The sequence below is a fragment of the Triturus cristatus genome, chromosome 9, assembly GCF_964204655.1.
Source record: "Triturus cristatus chromosome 9, aTriCri1.1, whole genome shotgun sequence".
Classification (NCBI taxonomy): Eukaryota; Metazoa; Chordata; class Amphibia; order Caudata; family Salamandridae; genus Triturus; species Triturus cristatus.
The window spans coordinates 446,650,807-446,678,760 of record NC_140592.1 but is presented as its reverse complement, the minus strand read 5'-3'; the positions used below and the strand labels follow the sequence as shown (position 1 = coordinate 446,678,760).

Sequence of the window (27,954 nt, the reverse complement as noted above, 5' to 3'; positions counted from 1 at the left end):
TTCATTTACAGGAAACCCACACAAGAGCTAATTGGCTCTGCCCTTGTGGGTGATCTCTGGATCTAGGAAGTGAGGGGAGCTCTGAGAAAAGAGGAGCATGTTATTTTCATTATACTGTTTTTGAACGCAGTGCTGCCTAAAATAGACTCTTGGAGTGCTGCCTAAAATAGACTCTTGGTGCTGAAAGATACGAAAAAAACATTACCTCAAGAACCGCAGAGACCCCAAAAGTTTAAGAGAAATGGAACTTAGAAAAAACCAAGGTTGTGAATACATTGCAAAATGCCAGCTTGTTTTTCTCCCTCCAAAACCCCCAAGGCAAGCTGTTACAGAGTTTATGTGTTAAATAATGTAAACGCTTACCAGTACATCCATAACATCTGGGAGGGAGTGGGGTGGAGGAGGAAGGCTGAAAAATAGAAAACCTTGCTGACCACAAGGCATGGGTGGGCGAATGTCTTTCCATCAGCAGGGACGGTATACAGCTCTCAGAGCCTTAATACACCTTGTGATCAATAATGAGACATTGAGTTATACACATGGGCACTTGTAGGCAAAGGAAGTTGCTGCACTGTGAATGTGGGAGAACATTTTCGCAATCTCACCCAACCTGGATAGCTGCTGGTGACATATGCAAAAACCCACTTGTGTCTGGGCTAGCAAGTCAGCCAATGCAGTTTTTGTAATATGGCCCCATATTTTTCCCTTAATGGATCATTTATTAAAACACTGTCTTAAAAGTGCTTGTAGTTTCAAAACTGTGCAACTCAGAAACTTTCCTTATATTCTCTTGAACACTGCTTCATAAGCATGCATTTGAAAATTAGACACAAACGTTCCAAAAACAAGTGCCAGTCATCAACACCAACAATAACCTGCACACATTAAGCAAACCTTGTAGTATAGTGAGGTCGGTTCTGCTCTGGTCCAGTTTTATAAAACAGGAGCATGCTCTTCCACAGCTTCTGCTATTGATTTTCTCTCAGTGCAACCAGAGCCTATCCTTCCAGTGGTCATACTATACCAGTTGTTTAAGGGGGGAGGGTGACACTCCTTCTGTTCATGTTGTACCTATTCTTTATTAGTGCGGTTGAGTGTCTAATTTGTGATGGTAGTTGAAGGTGGGGCAATGTCACCCACTTTTTGGTGCCCATTACTTATTCTTAATCATCATGCTTTGACCTAGAACAAGAGTGCAATGGGAGAAGGAAAACAAATTGGCAAAGAGTGACAAAGGAATAAAGTGGGAACAAAATGAAATCTGCAAGTGGAGGGTGGTGGAAGAAGGATGCATGAGCTTGAATGAAAATGAGGCAGTCTGAGTATTATAGAAACAATGCATTTGGTGAGACAGTGCCACACTTGTATGAACAACTGGGTCCTTGCACTTATTTATTATACAAATTATTCACTGGGGGCTCTTTTAATTCGCTACATCCAATGTATGTGCGCTATGGAAGCTTGCACCTGCATTATCTGTTTTCTGTTAGACCTTATATTTTCCTGCAGTGAATAGCAATAGACTTTCAACTATTAGCACTCTCAGTGTGTGCATCTTTTGGACTTTCTGAGGGTCATCCCCAAGCGTTTTGCCTTCACTTCTATTTTAGCTGAATTCGTTTTATTTGGCCTTAGGACTATGTGCACTTAACCACTGCTAACCAGTGCTAAAGTGCTTGTTCTTTCTAATTAAAACATGATAGAATTGACTTTTACTCAATGAGCAAATGTAATCTACTTGTAATTCCCTAGTAAATTAGCACTAACTGTGCCCAGGGCTTGTAACTTAAATGCTACCAGTGGACCAGTAGCACTGATTGTGCTACCCACGTATGTAGCATTTTAAACATGTACCAGACCTGTCATTGCAGTCTGTGTGTGCAGCTTTAAACTATGCTTTTCCGTCTAGCAAAAAAAACCTTTTGCCAGGCCCAAAACTTCCTTGTTAATACATATAATTCAACGCTAGTGTAGGCTCTGAACAGCCCAGAGTGCAGGGTGCAATGTTTGTAAAATGTTGGACATGTACTTTTACGTTTTAAATGTCGTGGAAGTGAAAAACATCTCCCATATGCTAACATTGGCTTTACCTTCTTACATTTAATAAGCTGTAACTTCCAAATTGTAGCAGGAAACTAGTTCATGTCTGGTGTCTTTGGAATTGTAATGAAATATCCTCTTTTATGATGGTAAAGTCAGATTTTAATTTACAATTTTGAAAATGCCACTTTTAGAAAGTTCCGTATATAAACAACAAGGGCAACCCTACTCACAAGGAACCAGGGCAATTAACATGCACTAAAGAGACAGCGGTTTATGTGGACAATGTACAGCATACCTAATATTATCAATGCACAATGGCAGTTACCATTGGTTCTGATGCTGAAAAAGAAGACCAATCACACAGAAGGCAATACGCAGGACAATAAATTTATGCAAAAAATATGCTTGTATTATGATACCATCGTAAATTGGTGCTCAGTGTCCCAAGTGAACTTAGAACCTATATCACCGGAGTGGCAATTTATAACATATATTAAGGTTTCAAAATCAATAAAAATCACCATTAGTCAATACAGAGTCATTATTCCTAGCTTTATACCACATTTGTGAAGGCTATTAAATGGTTTGTTTAAATGTGTTGAGGCTTTTTCGACCCCACATTCAGCAATGGGACTCATCAGGACCTAACAATGATGGACATCTGAAAATAGATGGGTAATGAATTGTCAGAGAGTTGTGCACACCAGTCATGCGAGTGAACTGTTGCATAGCTGGATTGCTGCTCTGTTGCCATGTTGCTTTGCTGCCCTCCTGCCTGAGTTAGAGGGATTGGACCTGCACCTGAACATAGTACTCCCAGAGTGACCCCAAGGGCTAGTGTGCTGGCCTTCTGTTCAGAGCCACAGGAACATATAAGGTTCCCAACCACCTGAACCAGCACCCAGATCCAGCTGGAGCAAGCCCCTGACCCCCAAGCGGTGCCTCTCAGGTCCTGGACACTTGGTGTGGCCTAAGAGAGTCTGAATGGAAGTTTTCGTGCTCTTCACAACCGTGCACTGTCCCACTGGTGCCCATACCCTGCCACTCGCAGAACCCACCAATGTGAAGTTCCATCAGCTTTGTACTACAGCATTGAGTGCTTGTGGAAAGCTCCATTTGAAGATTCGGTCCGCCCGCTCTCAATGAAAGGATCTTTGAGCTACAGCGACAATTATCCGTGATGCCAGGCCTGTTCTTCGTGCTACATCGATGACTGTCTGCAATGATTCTCTGTTCCTCGTGGCCCCCTGCGAACGGGACTCTTTACATTGGACAGAGAGGTAACATTTCAACGGAACTAACCTGGTCACTGTGTTCGACTCATGCTCCATCGCGGTTGGCCTGAATTTGTGACTTTCTCCCGGTCCCAGATAGCTGCAAGTGCGGCTTTGGGCATTTTGGCATTATTTTCACTTAGATCTTTAAAATTGAATATTTCTCCGGTTCTACTGCTTGGACTTTTGTCAATTTGGTCTTGATTTATTTATTAAATTTTGCTCTTTTTTCTAAATATATGTAGGGTTTTTTCTTGTGGTGTGTTTTCACTGTATTACTGCAAGCGCTGTTTAAATACTTTACACATTGCCCCTAAGTTAAGTCTGACTGCTCTGTTTCAAGCTACCAGAGGGTTGAACACAGGATTAATTTGGGGTTTGCTTGTACTTCACCCTGACAAGGATTGTAGTTGCTGGTTGAGAAGGGTTTCACCCTCTCAACCCGAAACCCCGTTTCTTTCTGCATTCAAATGTCTTGACCTTGCGCACAAAAAAAGCTTGTTCATTTTATGGAAATTTCTTAAAGCATGTCATCCTGTAGTGTATCAATACGAGTCTACTTAGTTGTGATTTTTTTTTATTACTTTGTGCTTTTTGAGAACTTTTATCTGAAATAAATGATTATGATTGACTGCCTAATATTGTGTTCTATTGATGAAGGATCCTGTTTACCCTTGCAACCCAAGGAAGCATCTGCTGAGTACGGCTATCATTACGAGTGTGCTGGTTCATTGCGTTGTGTGTGGTATCTTCGGTTACTGCACAGGTCACAATTAGGGGTTTAGTGGCTAACACTGCACTACCTCGGTTTTCCCCATGATAAATGTTGTCATGTCAAACTGACAAAATTTATTGCGTGAAAAGTATTCAATAAATATCGGTACATGTGGATTTTGGTGTGATAAGCACCAACATTAGCATGCTATTCGCCTTTTTTTTAAGACAAACTCCTATTTGGGAGTTCTTCATCAGACCCAACAAATTTCAACATAACAAGGTAGGATTGTGGCGCATCCTGTAAATATTGTCACAAACATTGGGCCTAAGAGTTCATCTGTGTTATGGCAAATCTGAATAGTACAGTTTACTAATGTTTTGGTCTACTCTTCTTTTGTGTTTCAGGTCAGCCCATTGATCCAACTTTTGGATTCAGCGCAGCTGGTTCCAATATCATCTGCTGTCTTGTCTTTGGAGATCGCTTTGACTATGAAGATAAGGAATTTCTCAACTTGCTTTACCTAATTAACAACAACTGGCACCTGATGAGCTCCACATGGGGACAGGTAAATTTTTTCTGTAAGACCGACTGACATGGCTATTCCCGGGAATCAATTATGTTAGGAAACTGATGAGTCATGGTAAAAGTTGCTTACTTAGGGCCTGATTTAGATCTTAATGGATAGTAAACTCTGTCGCAAACATGATGGATATCCCGTCCGCCATATTACAAGTAATATATCCTATGGCACTTGTAATACGGTGGACAGGATATCAGTCACATTTGTGACAGAGTATACCATTTGCCAAGATTTAAATCAGGCCCTAAATCACCCCTTAGATTCGTTACAGTACTGTCACCCAACAATCCCTGGGGGCCTTTACAAGATAACAAATGGAGTTTTAAATCAATATTCAAAACTGTTGATATCTGAGAAAACACACAAGACAAGCGGGCAAGTGTGGCTTTGGCGTGATTTTATTGATTAGCAGTGTCTCAGTGACCTCTCCTCAGTGTGTACATTCTCAAATCAATCACTGCCACCTGTCACTAAGCAAAAAACTGTGTCTAGCTGCAGCATATAACCACTATAGGTAAAGAAGGAATATTGTACCTGCTGCGAGGGAACTGTGCCTAAGTCTACTAACTCATTTTTAAAAGAAAAACTAATAAGAGTGCAGGAGACAATGGGCTGAAGGTTTTTGCTGTTGGAGGTATCGGCAAGTGTATAGAGGATTTAAACTATCCATTTTGATGGTACATCTGTCAGATTCAATTTCTACAGAAGCCAAGAGACACTGTTAGCCATTTTTCTTTTCTGATGGCACCACTAGAAGGGGAGAAGTTGAAGGAAACTACCAAAACCTGCAAAGCAATATCATATGTCAATCTTATAAAACATATTCCTAGTGATGCAAAAGCCGGAACTCTTCACCAATTTTTCTTTCAATGGCAAGAGATTGTTGAATTTTTTTTAGTTTGGAATCTCATGTGCCTCTTTTTAATTTCTGCACTTCTCTCCTATCCTTCTTGCCTTGTCCTCCTTTTCCAACTATCCCAGAAAATATTTTCAAATTATGACTTTACAAATAATGGCTTGAGTGCTGCATCTCAATTCTGACAATTTTGAAAGTTAGGCTCGGGGTTCATAAGTTTTTTCCCAAAACTCCTTTTTATTTTTAGTTTCTCATTTAATAATTCATTTGTTGCAAAAGCAAGCAGAAAGAGACAGTAAAGGAAACTCTGGACTAATATTCACTCTATTCTATGTACTGTGCATGTGCAAGGCTCTAATTTCTCATTCTCTTGTTCAGCAAGAGACAAGGGCTTAATAAACTGTTCAGATTGTAGATTTGCCCTACGACCCAGCATATGAATTTTGGCATAGCCACATTTTAGCCTGTCAGGAAGAGGGCATATCCAAGACATCCAAGAGATGATTGCTCTCATCTCAATCCCAACTCCTTCCCTTATCAGAGAGGTAAAGTAACTGCATTTTCTACACCAGAAGTTGTTTTGCAGGGTATGGGCTAAAGAATTGGTGAATTCTCATGAGGGACTTAGAGGTCACTTAAGGTTTGGCTGGTGCTGAGCATCACCAAAGAACACTGGATCCCGGTCCTCTAAATTTGCGATTTTCCTAACCCATCCAGAGTTTTGGGATTCGCAGGGTTTCTGATGGAGGAGCCTCAGCTGGTTTTACTGTCCGAAACCTCTGACCTGACAACCACTGGGCTGTTCTATCATGGTGGCAGTTGCCCAGCCCTATTCAGGCCAAGGCATTCCCAGGCAGGCAACTATATCAGACCCCAGTGTGCGAGAAGAAAGCTTCTTATTCATTATGACTATTTATTTTTCGTTCTTCAATAGCAAACTCAAGTTAAAGGCATTTGTCTTTAAAAAAAAAAAATTCTTTGCCAAGTGGGTACAGTGAACAAACTTTCCATTCTGCGAAGTTCCCTGCCTACATTCCACCCTCCCCACTAGCAGTTGCACTGAAGGAAGAGAGCCTCACCAGGCATGTGAGATATCAAAATCAGGAGAGTATCCTATGAAAGTAGAGGTGCCACACCAAGGGGTAGAGTACTTGTTGATACTTTATTTAAGAACAGTACAAACACGCCAAACACCTTGACAACCCTTCTCTCCCGAGACAGCTCATCAACTGACGACAGATCTCTCCACACGTTCTCAGAACCCCTCCGATACCTATGCCCCCGCAACCACCGAAGTCTGATTTTGAATACCCATGATACCATACAGCCCTCCACCAGGACAATGAAGACCATAGCCTCTGCTGACCTGGTGGACTAGAGGGCTATCTACCAAAACCTAAATGACTGCCTTACTCTCCTACAGAGCATCAACTTTTTTAAAGTTTTGCTTGATTGTCACATGAAGAGTAACTACTGTACAAAACACAAACAAACACAAACATGTGCACCAAGGATTCCTGAGGACCAGACTTTCTCTGTTATTTTCATTGCAGTAATGGCATATTGGTCTTACAGCTTTCTGTTAAAGTGATATAGTAAGCTCAGATAGTTTGGCAATTCATGAGTCCTGCCCCAATTCCCAATTAGTATGGAAGAAAGCATGTAAGAAACATGAACACTTTGGGCCTGATTCAGAAAGGGTCTCCGCGCTTATGGTGGAGACCCCGCAGGCGTGGGGAAGTCTCCACACTCGGGTGGAATCTATGAAATGAGATTTCTCATTGCAGAGGCCCTTTGTGAATCAGGCCCATAATGTTTAACAAAAAACAAATGCCCATTCCAAAGAGGGAGCTGTGCAAATTTCTGAGATTCACACTCTTTTCCCTAAATTGGCTCATTATCAGACAAACCCCTGGGCAGGCTTTATTTAGAGAAACCATTAAGACACATTTGTGTTAGTCCAAACATCTTCTTTGACATTTGTATTTTAGACTCTTCTGGCAGCCCAAGCCTCTACATGTGTCTTGAGCCAGGGGCAGATGCTTTCAGGCATTGAACCAGTTGCTTAACACTGACTGTGATAGAATATCATTTTCTTGGGGTCCCTTTTCTCACAGGAATTTTGGAGTATGCAAAGAAGTATTCCTGTAGTAGTCATGTGCATACTTTAAATCTCTTTGTGAATTGGCCCCAAAATAGCTATAGTGGGAACAAAGCAGGAATGCTTGGAGTATGTTCATATATAATTAGCACAAACAGAAAGGACGGTGACATCCTTGCCCTTTTCCTGTTAGGGAGTTGGATGTTTCAGGGACAATTCACAAAGGCATGTTAGAGCAGAAGTGGCCGGTCCATTGGGGCTGAGGAGTCCCTCCCCCACCTTTTGCCCCTCATGAACAGTGTCTGTCAGGCTAAACAAAGGTCAGCCTGACAGACACTTTTCATTTTCAGGTCAGACAGCCAGGAGCCAGACATGTGCTAAATGCATAGGCTACTGGCTGTCTGCGCTGAACTTTGCTGGGCTGAGGAAGTTCACAGTTCCTGTGGGCATGAACTCCTCAGCACAGCAAATGTCCCTGAGGCACTCCCCTCAGTGATGAGGGGTAGCATCACTGATTGTCTCACACCTGGGCACTTCAATTTTAAACCCTGACGCGCCCGGGGTTGAGTTTCAATCAGTGACACCTCATCACAGAGTGGGGTGAGGTCAGCAATCTCACTGACCCCATCCCACTCTGTGATGACTTTGGGACTGCTGCCTTCCCTTAGTGGCTGACTCAGCCAACGAGGAAAGACAGCAGTCCCAAGTCTCCTGGGACTTCTGTGGCAGAGCTGCAGGTAAGTGTGTGTTTTTTTTTTTTTAAATTAATGTTTGGTGCGTGTGAGTATGTATGAATGTTTGGTAATGAGTTTTGTGAATGGATGTGTTTGTGGGCACATGTGAATGCATAGCTGTGAGTGTGTATGTGTGCATACCAGCTGCCTCCCTCCTTCCTAAACCTACCGGCCGACACCGTGTTAGAGTATTTAAATGGCTACTTTTTTAGTACTATTCCCTATCCTCTTAATTGCTTTTTGTATTGATCCCAGACTGACTTATGTTCAGAGTAGAAGAGGGCAGACTGGAAAGAGGAGTGAAGAAGGGCATTTAGCAACAGTGAGAGCATAATCTTTGACAGGAGCGGTTGTCGTTTTCTATTTTGGAGCTGTTACCATAACCTACAGATAAATACTCACGGGTAGTAGTGATGTTCTAGTGGTTTCACAGATCTTATCATTGGGCAGTCATATTTTGTCAGTTTGTCTGCCTGAGATAACACTTTCTTTTGTGAATAATTAGTTAGCTTAGTGCGTTATGCACCTCCTCCCACGATGACTGCATTATATATAAGTCGCATTTCATAGCAATTTCACACAGCCTCTGAGACCACAACATTTGCTTTTGTGTAAATTTACCTGTTGTGTGACTTAAAAAAAATACAGAGACGTTCTTTCCTGATGGAGAGCAATAGAAGTTGTAAATACAAGCTGTGTTTAATTTGGAAAAAAAGGAAAACGTGAAATGATCCATAGTTCTTTTTGGATTCCACCACCTGCACGGCTAAATGTCTAAATCAAAGGCTTCCTTAGTCTTGATTCCACCTCATGTTTCTTTCTTCCACAATGCTTCCTTCCTGTCTTTGTATCTCACTCATGCAGGTTCTTATCATCTCTGGGTTCTCCCTCTGTCGCTGTTTTCTAATCTTTTTCATCTTCCTTCTTTCTCCCCTTTCTGTTTTCTCTCTTGGTCTGCATCATTTGTGATCATGAAAGATGTGTCCTGGCCCCAAAAAGGAGTATCCATGACCACCACCTGCAACCACCAGTAGAAATTAAGCACGAAACACAAGGACAGCCCATTTTGTTCAGCACATCAGTGTAGGGACACTTGGTAAATTATTCATGCACAAATTTAGAGACTCACTCCTTTTCAGACCCAAAGGTTTAATTTAAATAGAACTGGGAAAAAAGCTTGTCGTGGTTCATTAAGCTGTGCAGGAGATGTACTGACAGAACTCTTTTAGAGAAGTTTACATTTTCAGAGGATACTTGCTCCCCCACCTCAACATTCCATATGATGAGGGGAGAAAGAGGTAGAAAGCAAGGGAGGGTCAGAGGAAGTGAGAGACTATAGTAAGAGGAACATTTTAATCCAGGTGATGAGGCTGCGGACACTAACAGAAAACACTCATTTTATAATTTGTAAACACTGTGAGGTACATTTGTGCTCTGATGTATAAAAGTGGTACCTAAGAATATTGTGGTAGATTGCTTAGACTTCTCTTTCTTGCATACATTGCAGAAATCAGACAGTGCAACCTGCAGGTGTACCGCACTCCACCAACAGCTATTATTCAATTGGGAAATCATTGTAACATAGCATGCCACACTGGCTATACATTGCATATAGTGTATTAACTATAAGTAGTGCATCTGGTGCAGTGAAAGCAGGGTCCAGATTTGTTAGGACCCTCTGTACCCCAGAAGAGGTGATATATATAAATCTGTGGCTGAGAGGGGACATTTTGCTTGCTTGCATGAGTGACCACGGCACCTTTGCTATGACATGAAAGCAACTAGGGCCATGTCACATAAAGTGAGGAGTGGCGGCAGCCACACGTTTAGGGCTGGCTGGTGTCTTATGTGGTTGAATGCAGTGCAATTTTACCATGTTATTTACTTTTTTAATTGAATTAAGATTTCTTTTTTTCCATAAGAATTTTTGTTAGAAATTGGGGTCTCCAGTTGGCAATGGTTTGCATCTTTGTCTAAATAGGGACCCTTCCTTCTAGTCAGGGTAAGGGGGATACACTTCTAAAATAACCCCTTCTCACCCCTTTGGTAGCTTGGCATGAGCAGTCAGGCTTATCTCAGAGGTAATGTGTAAAGCCTTTGCAGATAACACACTGTAATACAGTGAAAACACTACAAAGGGACACCACACCAGTTTTATAAAAATAACCAATATTCAGCTGTGCAGACAAGCCCTAAATGATAAAAGATCAACATACAGTAATCAAAATTGTGCACTTTGTAAGAACGACTGTAAAATGCAGTTCCTTGAAGTCGGTAGCTCAGTTCGAGGCCACCGCGGTGCTGAAAACATCAGAATCCAACAATTCCAGCCAACCGCATTGTTGTGGACTGGCATCAGAGTCAGCAGGCTTATAAAAAGTACCTTAGGTTGCTGCAGATCGCATTGGTTGGCCAGTCACAGCTACTGTCGCAGTTGCGATGCGAAGCATAGCGGTGCGGCGTGCTGTGCCCTTAGGTTGTGGCGAAGGTAGTGGCTCGTGACAGTCCTCCAGTGGCATCCGTAAGACCAGGGCTTCGGTGCGAAGCCTAGCAGTGCTAGTTGTGGTGCTGATGGGTCACGGTGCAGGCGACAGTGCCGGTTGGTGGGTGCTGGCGTCGGTCAGCCCAGATTCTGTTATGGGACGGGGCGGTACATCGTGTGACTTACAAGTGGCCCCCTCAAACTAAGGTGCAGTTACGGGTGTCGAGGTCAGCGTGCAGCGTCGCTGTCGATGGGACCTGGGCGGCTAGGTGAAGCAAGGCAGTGAGGAGTGCAGTCTCCACTGGTTGCGGTGCAAACAGTGGCTTGGTGGTGGCAGTGGTCATCGTTGTCGGTGAGAGCAGGATTGCGGTGCGAAGTTCGCCGGTTCCTTCAGGACACGGAGAAAGCAGATGTGTCAGCTGCTTTCCCCCTCTCTGGCAACTGAGACCTACAGTTCCAGAGGCGGTACCCAGAGGTAAGTGAAGTCTTTGCTATCCATGAGACTTTGTGAACAGGAGGCAAGCTCTATTTCAAGCTCTTGGAGATACTCAGCAACAAGTGAAGAAAGTTCAGTCCAGTCCTTTCACTGCCCAAGGCAGAAGCAGCAACTGCAGGGCAACTCAGCAAAGCAACAAGACAGCAAAGGGGCAGTACTCCTCCACTCAGTTCTTCCAGCTCTTCTCCTAGGCAGGTTCCTTGATCCAACTGATTCTAAACTTCTAGGGTCTGGGCCCCAATATTTATACTCAGTTTCTCTTTGTTCCCTTGGGTAGGGAGGGTCTGGGCTCAGTCCAAACCCGATTGGTCCTCTCTGGCCCAGCTTCCATGCAGGAGTTGGGGACAGCATTGTCCAAGGCAGACCAGGTCCATTCAGGTGCAAGGCAATCTCCCCCCACTACTCTAAATGCAGCCCAGGTCTAACTAGCTCCGCCCTGACTCATCCAGGAAAGGCAGGACACACCTAGACCCCCTTCCCCAGTGGCTGTCTAAAGAGAATGCAGAGGCCAAGATGGCGGCGAACTAAGACGTGTTTTGTCTTTGCTCCTCCGCCCACTGATTTCTAACACCAGCCTTTGGCCTTTAAAACACACGGACCGACCATCGAGCTGCCCGGGCCACCAACGGGCATCAACAGACCTACCGGGTGATTCCTGGGTTTCTGCGGAGGTCCCGGTGAACGCCGACCCGGGCCCTGTGACTGTTGCTGGGGAAAAGCGAAACGCAACGTGGTGACGCTGCAGCCCAGTGGTGAGCGGCCGAGACGAGCGGTCCTGCTGACTGTGCTGCGAAGGTGGCGACACGCCTGTGGAGCTTGTGGGGTGACTGCTGAAGCACGTTGAGGAGCCTGAGTGCTGGGCCTTTCCGGAGAGCACTGCTGGAGGTGGGACGATGCGGCCGGGGGACCAGCGGGGCTCCGTCATAGTTGCGCCGACGGAGCCTTAGAGGTGAGCCCAGTGAATCCCCCCCTGCTACGCCCACAGCTGGGGGACCCTCTTCGAACTCTGCCGTGCCGGCTCCGGCCGCCCAGCTGCAGGAGACAGGACCTACCTGGCTTGCCGCGCCCAGAGAGGGTGGACTGCCCTAACATTAGGTGCCATTTTCAGACTAGCGTGTTTAGCCTGCCCAGCTCTGGAGGCACCCCTCACACAGACGACAGCTGTAGAGGTACTTTGGAGGCGCTCGATCAGGGGGCGTGTCGGCCTCCCGCCTTGGGGCCTACATCGGTGGTTCCCCCGAGTTTGCTGGCTCCCCTAAGGTGACTCTTGGCCTGGCTTAGGCCCCATGATTGCCTGCCGCCTGCCTCTATGACCTTGCTAAATTGGGGAATGGGCCCCTTCGGGTGTGAGGCCTTGTCCAGGGTCGCCACTGCGGGCCTGACATGGGGTCTTGCCCTACTGTAGCCTCCTCCATCGAAAGGCCTGGGCCGGCACCCTCGGAGATGACCTATCCGCCTCCCAGCTAGGACGCCACATGGCTGCCCAGTTACAGTCATATGGATGCAGGTTTCCCTGGTGAGGCCCATCTACACCCACCCCCGGGCACTCCTGGAATCAACTCTTTCTGGACTTTGCTCTATCTCTTCGGGGGTAACCACAGTAGGTAGAGAATGGATTCAGGCCATGGCCACGGCCAAGAGCCGGAAGGACAAGTCCGCCTCTAGGGAGAAAAACACCTTGAAAGACCTGTTTGCCAAGGCACAAATTGGGGGGTCTTGCGACTCTGAACACTCGACCCTATCATCCCAGATGGCGACCTCGTCGGATTCTCCTGTGACACGGGGCTTCCTCGAGTCCCTATTCGCCGCCTTGCTTGAGGACCTCCAAATTGTCAAACGTGACCTGACTGCGGAACTTTGGGAGGTCCGCAAGGAGGTTGATGACATAGGGGAAAGGGTGGCGACCTTGAAAGACAAAAGGGACACTCGGGACACTGAGATGGCGGCCCTACAACATGAGGTCCTCCGTATCCACGAACAACAGGTGCACGTCCAGTCGCACCTGGAGGACCTAGAAAATCGTTCCCGGCGCCACAACATCAGGATCCGAGGGGTGGGCACTAACGAGGAAGCCGGGGACATATTTGCCTATGTCCGGGAACTGTTCAATCACATCCTGGGTAACCCCTTGGACACCCCATTGAAATTGGATCACGCACATAGGGCGGGACCACCCAGGGCGGCGACGGCACCTCCAGCGGACATAGTGGTCTGCATTCAAGACTACCATACTAAAAAGGAGATCCTATGCAAGGCGCGCGTCCTGCAACACATATCTTTCCGCAAAAAGATGTCCTCCCTGTACCAGGACCTAGCTGCAATCACTCTCCAAAAGCGCAAAACATTTCGCCCTATCACGGACGTCCTCCGACAAAGCAACATCCCTTATTCTTGGGGGCACCCGTTTCGCCTGGAACTTCCGGCACGATGGTACACTGTTCCAGCTTCTCTCTCTTCAAGAAGCTAGCAAACTCCTAGGGATTACCCTCCCGGAGGAAACGGATGAAGGAGCTCACTCAGATCAAGGTTCCTGGGATGGAAAACCTCAGTGGAGGCGGCAGAGGCGGCGTCGATGGTCCCGCCGACCGGACCCCGCAGTGATTAAGAAGGAGCAGCAGGCAGCGCTGGAAGCATTGCCAGGGACATTGGCCAAAGCAGTAACAGACTGAGACCTCCTGGTTATACAGCCGTATCCTTTCTTTATTATGGACGGGTGGAGGAGGGAGGAGGGAGGTGTTGACTTTGGCCACGTGATCACCCGAAGGACTTCCCCTCTGCTCATCCCTGGATGACGGACAATGTTCAAAGTTTGAATATTTTTCAGCGTTGATTGCGCTCAGTGGGGTTTTTTCTTTCCTTTTCCCTTTTCCTCTTGTTTGGGGTATTTTCTTTCTTTTTGTGTCCCTCGCCCTCTTCCCCCTGTTTCTAGTTTGGGGCTCTCAGGGACTTATATGTAAGGGTGGGCGTAGTGGGCGTAGTGGGGCTACGTGAAGCAGCACGTAGTGTGCCCAAATCTACGCACACTACGTGCTTCGCGTAGCCCCACTACGCGCCACCCGCCTCCCGCCCACCCTCCTTTTAAATCAAACCCCCGCATTTACAATAAATACTAAATTAAAGAAACTTACCTGAAACGCGGCGTCTCCGGGGCTCCCTCTTCCATTTCAAACTTCTTCTGACAAATGCGCATGCGCGGAAGCCCGCGCATGCGCATTTCTTGCGAGAAATGCACATGCGCGGGCGTCCGCAAGATGGGAGAGAGATTTGGGACGAGACCGTAGCCCCCGGAAGTGGGACAGAGCGTGCTATAGGGCCCGCCACACAGCTACACATGTAGGCCTGACTGAAACTTTCACTAAGCTAGTTTATTATTGGTACTACACCACAGAAAGATTACACCAGGTTGACCCCGCCCATAGCTCTGACTGTTGGAGGGGATGCGGACAGACAGGCTCCCTGGTTCATCTCCTAAGGGACTGCCCTCACATTCAATCCTACTGGACACATGTCCTGGACGAGAGCAACAAACATTTGGACACGGAACTCCCCCGGTTCCCTGCATGCGTTTTGCTGGGAGTGCCCAATCCTATCACTTATCCCTTGAGATCCCGTAGGGGGAAGCAAATAGCCATTGCTCTTGGTACGGCCACACAGAATATACTTGTACACTGGAAAACGGCCCAGGTTTCCACTCACACCAGGTGGTATCACCGTCTCTGGCATGTGTTTGGCATAGAAAAGATCTCCCTCACCCTGGCCGGCAAGGGCTCGTCTTTTGACGAGCTCTGGCAACCATTTTTAGCCCTGTTAACCCCAGAATTTAGAGAACTGTACTGCCCCAAATACCTACGCCTCCTGCACCTCACTACCCCTGACACCCATGCATGACCCACTTCAGCTCCCCCAAGAACATATAGGCCAGTAAATAAATTATGCCAATCAAAGCAACACCAATTCATAATACAATTTACAATAGGAGCATTTTCACTTTAACACTGAATAGCAGTGAGAAAGTGCGCAGAGATACTAAACCAGCAAAAACAGAGTCAAAATCGGGAGGTCAGAAAGCAAAAAGGCAGGGGAAACATGCCAAAGAATGCCAGGTCTAACAATTATACAATACATAACTTTAAAATAAATAGAACATTGCCATATTCATCACAGCTGAAATAGTTCAATTACTTAAAGGGGTATAACTTGGGCTGGCTGTAACGCCGCATAAAATCCATTACACTTCGCACACATAATTCCTTTGACAGTCTGCACAGTTAGGTAAACAAGGCATGCTTAATCATATCAACTGACTATATCTAGTGGTGGTTTCCACTATATTTTGCCATTTTAGAAAATAGTAAATGGTTGCTTGTCACAGGAACTTTCAAGGCATGGTCTGCTTTTGATTGGAATTACAGCAGCATTTGTTGACATATCTAAAATAAACAGAACAGTAGCGTACACAAAGCAATATAAAACAAAGCATGGTCAAGGCTGGACTCGACTGGCCAAAGGGCAACAGGTGTTGGGGGGGCTGTCATGGTGGGGGCCACTTTAACTGAATTTAGGGGGGGTTGTTTCTGGGGGTGCTTTTAAATAAACAATGCAAAATCAAATGGTTTTAAAGTATGCTTTTAGCACGCTTTAGAACCATTCGCTTTTTCGTTGTTTATTTAGAAGTGCTGCGGGGCTGGCAGGTCCGTAGCAACAAAGCTGGCAGGTCCCCAGCAGACACGTTTTAAGGCATGGGAAGAGTGGGCAACTGGACAGGCCCCCGACCCCTTTTAAGAGGCCTCCTTGTAAAGTAATCAAATCAAATCAAAAACTTCTTTATTCGACCTTCCGAAGACAGGTCATAAAAGATACACATACAAATAGAGTGTTAAAACATCTCATAAAAATGTACAATCATTAAAAATTCATTGAATTTAAATTTTAAAACCAAACAAGAATACATACACAGTTAATCTCGAGAATTTGATCACGGCTAAAGTGACAGTGCATATAAAATGACTGGATAAAGTGCATCAATATATTTTAATCATCAAAAAGTTGTAAAGTCAGTCATATAATAAATATGAATTAAAACATAAATTAAAACACTCTGATCCCATCATTGGCCCGTCCCAATCATTAAACCCTATTAAAATCATCCTAAGTTAGATCTATGACGCGAAATATACTGCAAAAAATTAGAAACAATGCAAACCAACCCCGCTCCGTCCAGTAACTGTAGAAAGAGAGAAGCTGGGCGACAAGTTCGGAAACCCATCCGTTTTAATAATGGGATGAGTAATTTTTTCCGTTGTTCCACATAATATTTGCAGAAAAGGATGGTATGCATTGTAGTTTGGGTAGAAATCCCATCACAAGGACAGGGAGGTAAATTTTTTGCTCAGTTGTTTCTCGACGGGAAAGCAACTAGACGATGGAAGAAGTTCAGCCTAAACCTAACCAAAAGAAACAATTCATAAGCAAAAATATTTTAGGTTATGTAAGGCTGCATCCCAAATACTGTCTGAACAGTCAAGGTGTGTCTGACTGATTGTTTCATGACCTCAGAAGTAAGTCTCAGTTCTTCCAGGTGGTTTAGACAGAGTTTCTGAAAGGCCTTCCTCGATATCTCCCGAATTAATAAGGGATCATGGGAGTATTTTACTAACCCTAAGTCAGTTAAAAATCTTTTAACATAGGATAGCCACCTAGATTTGTGTGCATTTTCCAGAGCTTTACAATCGTGAATTATTGTTTGTGAAAAGGCTGTTTTATCCGACAACCAAATTCGGTGCCACAGTAAAAGTGGCTGTATTTTCGCCAAATCTGCCACGTAGGGAAGACCCAGTTCCAAGTGGCAAAGTAAATTTGCAGAGCTCCTAGGTAATGCAAGAAGATACTTCAAAAAGGTGCTCTCCACCCCCTGGATAGAATCCAAAGCTACGTGGCCCCACAGACCCGCTCCATACAGAGCCACTGTAATACATTTAGCTTTGTAGATTTTAACCATTTCCAAGGGTGCTTTTTTACCTAATTTCCTGGAGAAATTTACAAGTGCTGTGGTAGTTCTCATAAATTGAAGTTTCCTCACATCAATTGCCGCTTTCCAGCTTAATTTCTGGTCAATCATCACACCTAGATAGGGATATTTATCTGTGTTCACCAGTTTTTCATTATTCAGGTGAATAGCCCTAGTTTTATTTTTGTTGCCAACCCCTGCCTTCATAACAAAGGTTTTTCCAATATTGACCTTGAGATCCAAGGTGGCCATAATGGATGAATACCTGCTTAACGCCCTTTGTAGTTCGTTAGGGGTGCGGGCCAGTATCACTGCGTCGTCCCCGTAGAGAAGAGCTGGTATTGGATGATTACCTACCAAAGGGAGGTCCTGGGCCCCCCTCAGCATCTCCCCCTCCAAGCCATTGGTATAAAGGGTGAAGAGAAAGGGAGCCAGGACACATCCTTGCCTGACACCCCTCTCCACTCCGAACGACGCAGTGAGTTCTCCACTGGTCCCAAACCTCACCCTGGCGGTCGCATTTGAGTATAGTTCCCTCACAAAGGTAACTACACTCTGCTCCACCCCCATCTCTAACAGAACAGACCAAAGTTTAGCGTGGCTGACACAATCGAATGCGGCAGATAGGTCTACGTAGACCATATAAAGAGCTCCAGCCTTCACATTTACATATTTATCCATCAGAAGTGATAGATTTAAGGCTTGGTCAATGGTCCCCAGACCTTCACGAAACCCATATTGTAGGTCGGATAAGATACCAGTATCCTCCGCCCACTCCTGCAAACGCCCAAGAATTATTCGTCCCATCGCTTTCCCCAGGGAATCCAATAGGGAAATTGGGCGATAGCAGGATACTGAGCTCCGGTCCACTTTTTAAAAATCGGGACCAGTATAGATTTTTTCCAGGATTCTGGGAGTCCCGTTGTGCATAATGCGTTAAAGACCCTAGTCAAAAAGGGGACGCAAAGATCAGTATATATTTAAAAAAATCTATTGGGACCCCATCGGGGCCCGGGGCCTTCCCTTTCTTACTTGCACTCAAAGCCCGAGTGATCTGTTCTGAAGAAATAACCAGGTCAATGGGATACGGGGACGACCGTTGATAGCGAGAGTCGTTATCTATATTGTTAAGAGATGCTGAGTTATTCATAAAAAATTTTGAAAAGTGCTCTATCCAATCTTTTTCATCAATAGCGACCTCAATTTTGGGGAAGTCTCCGTTATCAATTAAAAAAGGTGATTTTACCACTTTCCAGAATGCAGCACTATTTTTATATAAACAGCTCTCATGAAGTTGGTCCCAGAGTTGTTGTTTTAACTCCAATTTTCTTTCTTTCATGGCAGAATTGTATGCCCTACTCAATTTCGAGATCTCAGTGGGGACCCTAAGATCTCGAAATTGAGGAGGGCTTACAATTTTGCCGTAAAGTAACAGTCTTCTTTTCAATCATTTTGTTCCACTTTTATTTTTTTCTCTGTCAGAACTTCCCTTCCTACATCTACCTCTGACTCTGTCTCTCTCTCTCCTCAGTTTCTTTTTCAGGAATTATTTGGCCCTCGGCAAGAGAATATATTTCAGCTGCTTTTGTGTGGAAGATAAAATATCATATTATTTGGCATTGTCAAAGCTTAATTTTTCAGGAAATAGGTAATAAGATTCAAAGTTGTTCCGAATAGGTGGCCACAAAATATGTCTTTCCTGGAGCCACAAAAATCCTTCAGATTACACTGTCCCGCAGCCAGTCAAACAGGCCTCCTTCCTGCTAACCCACTGAGACTCCCAGGAGCCAGAACGGCCCTGAACATGGCACATTCGAAACAAAAGAGTCAAAAGAGAACGCTACATAAAACCTCCAGTAAAAAAAAATAAAATCACATTGCAATAATGCAGTGCAAAAAGACAGCAGCGCACAACACAATAGAACACATCATGGGCACAACAGAATGTCACATAGCAAATGTGCACAAACTTTCTTGTCACACATTACCACCTCCAGAATCCTGTTTTCATAGTAGGGTAGTAAAAGTTGTTTATAACAGATAATACCCCAATAGCACCAGTCACAAATATTTTGTGATCCAGCGCATAAGGAGCTATTACATCAACTGCACTGCAACTTTGCATGTTTGTCAAAATATGGAATGAATTTTGAGATTAAAGCACCCTCACTGCACTATAAGCTAGCCAGAGATACAATTGATGGAGAAGTAAGGAATTCACATACTTCTGTTTTCATTCTGGTGAAAAAAAAAAACGCCAAGCCTATTTACTTTTCTGATTGCACAGCTGGACTCATTATAGAAAGCATTTTTCTATTCAAATATACAAATGTGTCATGAATGGGGTTGTTGATTTTTTGGGGAAAGATCCTGCCGACGCACCCACCTTGGCTGGTGATAAATTCGCGACCCTCCTATTTGCCGATGATACACTGCTCATCTCCAAAACTCCAGCTGGTCTACAGAAGTTATAGACCGATTCCATCTCTTTTGTACAACTCGTGGCCTTAAGATAAACACTGCAAAAACGAAGTTTATGGCTTTTAATCCTTGTAAACAGTTTAGAACTAGCCTTATTTTAGATGGAACCCAGCTAGAGAGAGTCAAAACCTTCGACTATTTGGGGGTTAGACTCTCCGACAAGATGAATTGGAGATTCCACTTAGGCAAAATGTTATTATATCACAAGCGAGTGGCAGGAGCTATCAGGAAAGCACAAAGCTTATCATTAAGTAAACCGGTCGCTCCTGCCCCGGCAGTTTATGAGAGTAAAGCAGTGAGCTCGGCCCTATATGGCGCCGAGCTCTGGGGCTTTGACAATACAGGTGATATCTTCAAGTCTGAACACAAATTCCTTAGAGAGCTAGTCTCACTTCCTGCTAGTACTCCCCTGAGACCAATTTTATATGAGATGGGTAGGCGTCCCTTTAGTGACATCGCCAGTTCCCGTCCCTTGTTTTTTTGGGCATGCCTTCGGCGGACACAGGAGCTCTCTGGGTATGCAGTTGCACATTCAGAGGTACTGACATTGAACATAGGCAACAAAGTTAAATGGCTGGTGAACCTCAAGAAATTACTAACTGATCTAGGGCTGTCCGGGGCATGGGCAAGCCAGATCCCTCCCCCAAAAGAGGAGCTTAAATTGCTTTTACTGGAACTGGGTAGCAGAACAGGAGTTAAGAACCCTCCATCTGGGAAAACTAACTGAGGAGTACTTTTCACATAAACAATATAGCTGCCTCGAACCATATATGGATTTTATCCAAGTACCAAGAGACAGAACCTTGTATATTCAATTTAGGTTAGGCTCCTTACCTCTAAACCCGTTCACAGCTAAATGGAATCCATCAAAACCTCCTCTACAATGATGCCCATGCTGCCCTGCCCCGAAGGAAAGTATTGCCCATTTCCTTTTTACTTGCCCTGCATACAAATTGGCAAGGGCCAGATGGTTAAAACCAGTCTGCCGGATACATGGGACAATAAAACTGGGTAGCAGAACGGGAGTTAAGAACCCTCCATCTGGGAAAACTAACTGAGGAGTACTTTTCACATAAACAATATAGCTGCCTCGAACCATATATGGATTTTATCCAAGTACCAAGAGACAGAACCTTGTATATTCAATTTAGGTTAGGCTCATTACCTCTAAACCCGTTCACAGCTAAATGTAATTCATCAAAACCTCCTCTACAATGATGCCCATGCTGCCCTGTCCCGGAGAAAAGTATTGCCCATTTCCTTTTTGCTTGCCCTGCATACAAATTGGCAAGGGCCAGATGGTTAAAACCAGTCTGCCGGATCCTTGGGACAATAAAACATTTAGTCGCTCTTCGAATCTTAAGAACAGATGGCACCCCATCGCTGGTTTGTGGGGTGGCCAAGTTCTTAGGCCGTGCATGGAACAAGCGTCAAAAAATACTAAAAGAAAGCTCTGTGAAGTGAAACTGTCTTATTGCCAAATTAGAATTACTAGGACGTCCTGCTCCACTATTCTGTGATATAATGCTTCTAGACGGAACAACTTATCTAATAATTTTAAATTCACAACCAATTTCTCTTCTTTTATATAATTGCTGTGTTCCGTATGCACAGATGCAGAATGCTTTTTTTGAAGTAATATTTAACGAATAAACCAATTTTTTTACTTTTAACTTTTTAAATGTAATACTAATGGCAACAAGAAGAAGAAAGATTTACTCATATCTAGAAGCACTGTTACATGATAAGCCAGTAGAGTGTATGTAGTTATTTCATGTATTGCCCATTAGGACTTACAATAGCACAATGCACTTTACGTTTCTACATGATGCAGGCTTCTTTGTCCATTATGTCCTGTGTATTATACCGGGATATTTAATAATACCTTGCACTATTTGTATTTATTTGTTATGGATTATGTAGTTACTTTGTGTATTGTTTATTGGGACATATGATAGCACAATGCACTTTTTGTACCTATATGATACAGGCCATTCTGATTATTCTATACTGTACCCTATACCGGGATATGCACTATCACTTTTTGTATACAAAAGACATAGGTCATTTTGCTTATTTGCACTATATATCATGTAAACTTGTACTGCAACTTGATGTATTTATTGAGTGTGAACTTTTGCTGTCTTAAATTTGACTGTATATTTTCTTTTTCTTTTTTAAATTGTAATGGTTGTCTTTTATTAGAATGCTTTTATGGTGGTATATTTTGCACCAAACAAAGCTTGTTTTGACTTGTGACTTTGACAAATGTGTCTGAAAACCACAAGTAATTTCATACTTAGTCCAAGTAGCCATCACAAATGTAATGCAATCAACTCCTTCCCGTTACTGTGCAAGGATTTTTCGGCGCCATAGACAAAACAATATTATCAAAAAAGGAGACCCACATACCCCTGCCTGCTATAGTCTGATATCACTGCTTGACTGCTAAGTGAAGATAGAGGGCCGAATGATTTCAAACAGGCTTCAATAATGGGCTTAATCTAAGGGTATTCTGTCCGACCTCCAATAGTGGTTTCACACAGGGGTGGGGAATATATAATAGGGCCTTAACTGGATTATGTTAATGGGAAAATATATTAAGATTGAGGGAGTGAACCTATACCTGGGATTCGTAGACCTGTCTTCTGATTTCGACTGTGTTAATCATTCTAAACTATGGGAAATCATGATCACTATGGGAGTGGAGCCTTTGATTATCACCTTCTTGAGGGACTTTTACTCTGGAATGAAAGCAAGGGTTAGATATGGGACCAGAGGTGAATGTACACAGCCTTTTAGCATAGAGATAGGGTTGAGACAGGGTTGCCTTTTAGCTCCTTTTCTCTTTTAGCTATTTATAAACAATGTAGGCACGGCTCTGACCGCACACCCCAAAGATCTTCCCCAGGTGGGTCACCGTCCCGTGCCTGCCCTCCTCTACGCTGAAGACACTGTTCTCCTGGCCCGTACCCCCTTTGCGATGATGTCTGTACTTAACGATTTTGTCGACTATATGCTGGATCTTGATCTGCAAGTGAACCAAACCAAAACATTTATAATGAAGTGCAGAAGGAATCTTGGAATTTTCATGCCATTAAAATCCTGGATACCACCATAGAATCTACCGATAATTTTTCATATTTGGGAGCTTTGTATGATTAAGAAGGCACATGGAATGTGCCATTAAGACCAGGGCTTTATAATTTAGAAGTGCCTGTTTGGCCCTATGAAAATGTATCACCAGGTTAGGTACACATCTCCCTCGAGAGATGCTTACTATTTATAAGGCTAAATGCATCAGAAAAGCACTATATGGGACCTTTATATGGAGGCATGCAAACTGTACAGCACTGCAACTTGTGGAAAATTCGTTTGTGAGGTACTTGCTTGCTACACCTAAAAGCGTTACCACGTTTGTGTGCCATGCTTTGCTGGGAGCACCCTTCCTCATTGACTCACTTAAGATTCAACCCATATTATTGTGGCGCAAAGTTTAGACATCTGAATATACCGCCCTAAACCACTCTATTATAAGGGATTGTCTAAAATCAACGTTGTACACACGAATGCCATGGCTGCCATTCATACAACGCTTCTGCCTTGATTTGGGGCACCCAGATTATTTTAACAACCCTGAATCTCTTGCGGAAATCAGTGAAAATATCTATGAATGTAATGTTTAACGCACTTAGAGAAGATAAGGTTTTCTGTTGAACTACCAAAGTCCACTGTTTTAAGGAACCAGCTTATTTGAACAAGTTATGATATACATTACCTGATAGTTGTACCGTATCAAAGGCATATATTCATTCTGACTCGTTTCAGAATGGATATTTTTCACCAGATGGTAAGCTTCCTGGATCCCAATGATTGGTCTTCTAATATCTGTAAATGACCTTGCGATAACGACGGAAAACATCACTTCCACGCAGGCAATAAATCGCGCTATTTTTACCACGGTACACTTAAATCTAAAAACTACAAAGGTATGCTGTTCCTAAGAAGGCTATGAATGATTTTGAAGATGTGTGAGTCAGGAGGAGATTCCTCCTTAAGGAAAAGACCCTCACACATCCGGCAAACTAGCTGTCATATATCGTCAGCATGTGGCCCTGATGTCATGTTTCATCATAAGGTCTGCTCCGAATCGGGGCGGCGCTGCAATCCCCGATCGGCGACCTTAGTGGCGCCTTTTAGTGGAGATCTTTATTCCTTTAGTTGCCGGTAGGTGAAGTGCAGGTGAGGGCCCTAAAGTGAAGTGTGTGTAGGACAGAGTGTGTTAAAAATAAGTAGTGGAGATCCTAAGTAACAAATTTTAATGAGGGAGGTCCCACTCTTAATTAAAAGCAATAACGTGCGTAATCTTACAGTGAAGGTGTCTGTATTACGCTATAGTGAATAGTGGTCAACATGTTTCTTGCAAAGGTCTAACTAACCGCAATTCTTCAGGACCAGAAAGTTCACACACTTATTGGTAGTGGTAGCAACTGATAAAGCACTTACCACTGATACAGCACCCATATAATTGGTTACTTATGAAATAAGGTAAAAACGCCTGTATAAAGAAAAGAAAACAAGGGGACAAACATACAAGTCAAAAAACATCTAACTAAGAACAATCTTTAGTAAAATCGCCTTATTTACTGCACCAAAATGGTGTCATGCAGTATTCGTGATGTGTTGGTATTTAGTATAACAAAAATGTTTCAAACTAACTTATTAGTGGCTAAAGGAAATAGTTCCCTTTGTCTGGTAAGCGCTGTTGCAGAAATAATATATGTCTTAGTATTAATACACCGTGACTATAGAAATTGTTAAAAAACCTTATCAGTAGGTACAACTCACCCTGAGGTGCAAGGCTTCAGGTTCCAACGAGTAGGCGCTGGATACTGACACTGAATAGTGCAGTGTCCTGTTAACACAAAGGAAGGACAAAGAATGCACTCGCGTAGGTCTAGTATGTGTATCGAGAACTCATAAAGTGTCATTCTTAAGTAGCGGTTTAACAAAGATAAGGTTGTCAATGTTGTGATTCTGTTAGCTGCACAGAACTACTGATGTATCGAGAAAGCGGGAGTCTAGGTCTCGTACAAGTCTCTCGGAGCTAGTCAGGTATCGATCTAAAGTAATCATTATCACGGCTGAGTAGTCAAGGTTGTCATCCTTTCAACTGCATGAGATTATCGGTGTGCAGATGGAGCAAGAGCTTGCCAAAGATTATAATGTTACTTACGACAGTCCGCAATGTGGGATGCCTAGAATCCTACCCTTCGTCCGCGCCAGCTCGGTGGACAACAACAATCATTGGCGGGTAGAATACATAGGGGCCGGGAGCCAATCAGCGGTGCAAACCAATCTATTAGAGGCATGGAGGAGTGGTGCGCGGAGTAACCTTCCGTTGGGGTCGGCTCAAGTGTTTCCGTAGTAACGATGGTGAGTCAAAGAGAGTGTGACGTCACATCCTTTCACCGATCAAAAACACGGAAGTGGACTCGAGTGTAGACCAATGGGTCGTAGTTTACTCGGACCCATCTCATAGCAACAGTCACCTGACAACAGAGTGACGTGACTGATAATCTCAACATTCAAGAATCAAGTTATTATAGTCAAACTTGGGTGGCGCTCGTGTCCTACTGGGTTCAGAATACAGATAAAGTTATTACACGGGCAATTCAGGTACAGAAAAGTGAGGAAAACATCCAGAAACTTGCTGTATAATTAACCAAAGGAGGTAGGCGGAGCCCTAACCCCGATCATTCATTGAAGGTAAATAGTTATTCTGTGTAACCCATTGATTAGTCAATCCTCTGATTTAGATATTCAACAGGCTACCCCACGGAATGTCTTCATTCAACCTTTCAAGGTGGGAGGATAATCTCATTACCCACCTTTGTTCTAAAGTAAACAATTTAGCCTTGCTAATGTTTTTAAAGGATTGGAGAACTATCCAATGTAAAGAATCAGGGGAATGTTGCTTTTCAAAAAAATATGTTGTCATTTTCGTGTTCACTCTATTACACCGAAAATTGCTCCGGTGTTCAATAAATCTAGTTTTTACTGGTCTCGTAGTCATCCCTATGTAGGAGAGATTGCATGGGCACGAGATTAAATAAATGCAGTTTGGGGTGTTGCAATTAGTATGTGTTCTGCATTGACGGGTGAACCCATTGGAAAATTCGATGTTTTTTGTGACTTTGGTTAAAGGGCAGACTACACACGAGCCGCAAGGGTAATGGCCCATTACAGGAGGAAGGTTCCATAGAGTGGGCTGTGTGGTACTCTTAGATGGTTTGGGTCTCGTGTGTATGAGCCTCTCCTTTAAATTGGTGGTACGTTTAAAAGCAAATCGTGGGGTCGTCAATGAAAGTCCCCCGGTATGGAGGATGCTCCAATGTTTCTTAATGATCCTCTTAAGTTGGACCGAATTAGGCGTGTAAGTGGAGACACATGTGAGGCAGTCATCAGTTGTGCGTTCCCTTGGTTCAAGTAACCCTTCCCTGTTATTATTGCGGGCACGTTTGAATGATTTTTTTACATCCTGGCTCTGGTATCCCCTCTGTAGGAGATTTGTAGTAAGGACCGTGGATTCCTTTATAAAGTCAGATATAGAACTACAGTTCCTCCTAATCCGGAGGAATTGTCCAAAAGGGAGATTTTGCTTCAGGGCCACAGGGTGGTAACTGTCGAAATGTAACAGACTGTTCCTGTCGGCGGACTTGCGGTGAAGTGTGGTACTCATCGTATGATCGTTTAGTAGGATCAAGAGGTCTAAAAAAGGAATTTGTTGGTCGGAAATAGTACTGGTGAACCTTAGGTAGGGGTTTAAGGTATTGACCCATTTACAAAACTCCTCGCAGTGGGCCCGGCAACTTTTCCAGAGGATCAGAATATCATCAATGAATCTCTTCCACAGTAGGATGTTGGATCTGTAGGGATTGAACTCATTGTGAATGGCTCTGACCTCAAAAGCTGCCATATAGATACAGGCCACACTAGGGGCGAAGGTGCTCCCCATCGAGGTGCCCTGTATCTGATGGAATAATTGGCCCTCGTACTCGAAAAAATTCTCTGTTAAAGCTAGAGATGCACATTCTAGGATAAAAGGGCGGGGTGTAGCTGATACCCAATCTAGCCCGCTTAACACATCCTCTATCACATCAAGGGTTCCCCTTGTGGAATATTGGTATATAGGGCCACAACATCCAGGGTGATGAGATAGTCCACTTGCCCCTGGTGTTGAGTACCCTCTAGAAGTCTGAGGACATCGGTGGTGTCTCTAAGGAAAGAGGGAGTCTTCTGGACCAACGGTTTCAGAAAGTGATCGACAAACTGAGAGAGGGGTTTGAGAAGGGATCCAATTCCGGAGACAATCGGTCTCCCAGGAATCGGATTGGTACCCTTGTGTATTTTCGGAAGACAGTAGAAGTAGGGAGTTCTTGGTTCAGTGGTGACCAAAAAAGTCGCCTCCTTGGTTGTGATCCAGCCCTGGGTCTCTGCATGAAAAACCATAGTGTTAATCAATGTACTGAGTCGAGTTGTGGGGTCCTCTGTGATCGGTGTATAGTATTTCCTGTCACTGAGTTGGCGTTCACATTCGGTGCGATAATCCGTAGTTGACATGATTACCGTCGCGCCCCCCTTGTCTGCTTGTTTGATAGTGATCAGAGAGTCATCAATAAGTGACCGTAGTGCTGCTTCTTCCTCATTGGTGATGTTATGGAAGGCTTTGGTGGGTCTAATATGTTTCCAGTCCTTAAGGACTGCCTGTTCGAAGGTAAAAACCTCATTGGGGACCATCCCACTATGTGGTGTAAAGGTAGATGGTTTATGGAGGCCAGAGTCTTCACATGAGTCCCCTGGTTCATCATGAAAATAGGCCTTCAGACGTATTTTGGGAAAAAAGGCCTGTATTTCACACATTTCTTTGAATGAGTCGATCCTGGGTGTTGGTACAAACCCCAGACCTTTTTGGAGTACTCGTCTCTCTGTCTCGTCCAGTGTACGGTGTGAGAGGTTAAAAATTAACATCTCTTGTTCTTGGTTTTGCTCCTGGTTTCCATTAATGTTGAGGGCTGGTCCTGCCAGTGTACTCTCTTGTCGTCTCCTCTTCTCCGCCCTCTTCCTCTGCCCCAGCCTCTGCCTAAAAAAAGGGGGGCCCTGTTGGTAAAAAGGGGGAAGG

At 44.1% G+C, this 27,954-nt stretch overlaps 1 protein-coding gene across 1 annotated transcript in view; it reads left to right on the top strand.

The window, feature by feature from the left end:
• Positions 1-27,954, top strand: part of LOC146798112 (cytochrome P450 2G1-like) — a 1,220,160-nt gene that overhangs the window by 1,022,220 nt on the left and 169,986 nt on the right. The window contains exon 14 of the mRNA XM_085625336.1: positions 4,440-4,600. Within this exon, the coding sequence (XP_085481462.1) occupies positions 4,440-4,600 (161 nt within the window). The remainder of the gene's footprint in view (positions 1-4,439; positions 4,601-27,954) is intronic.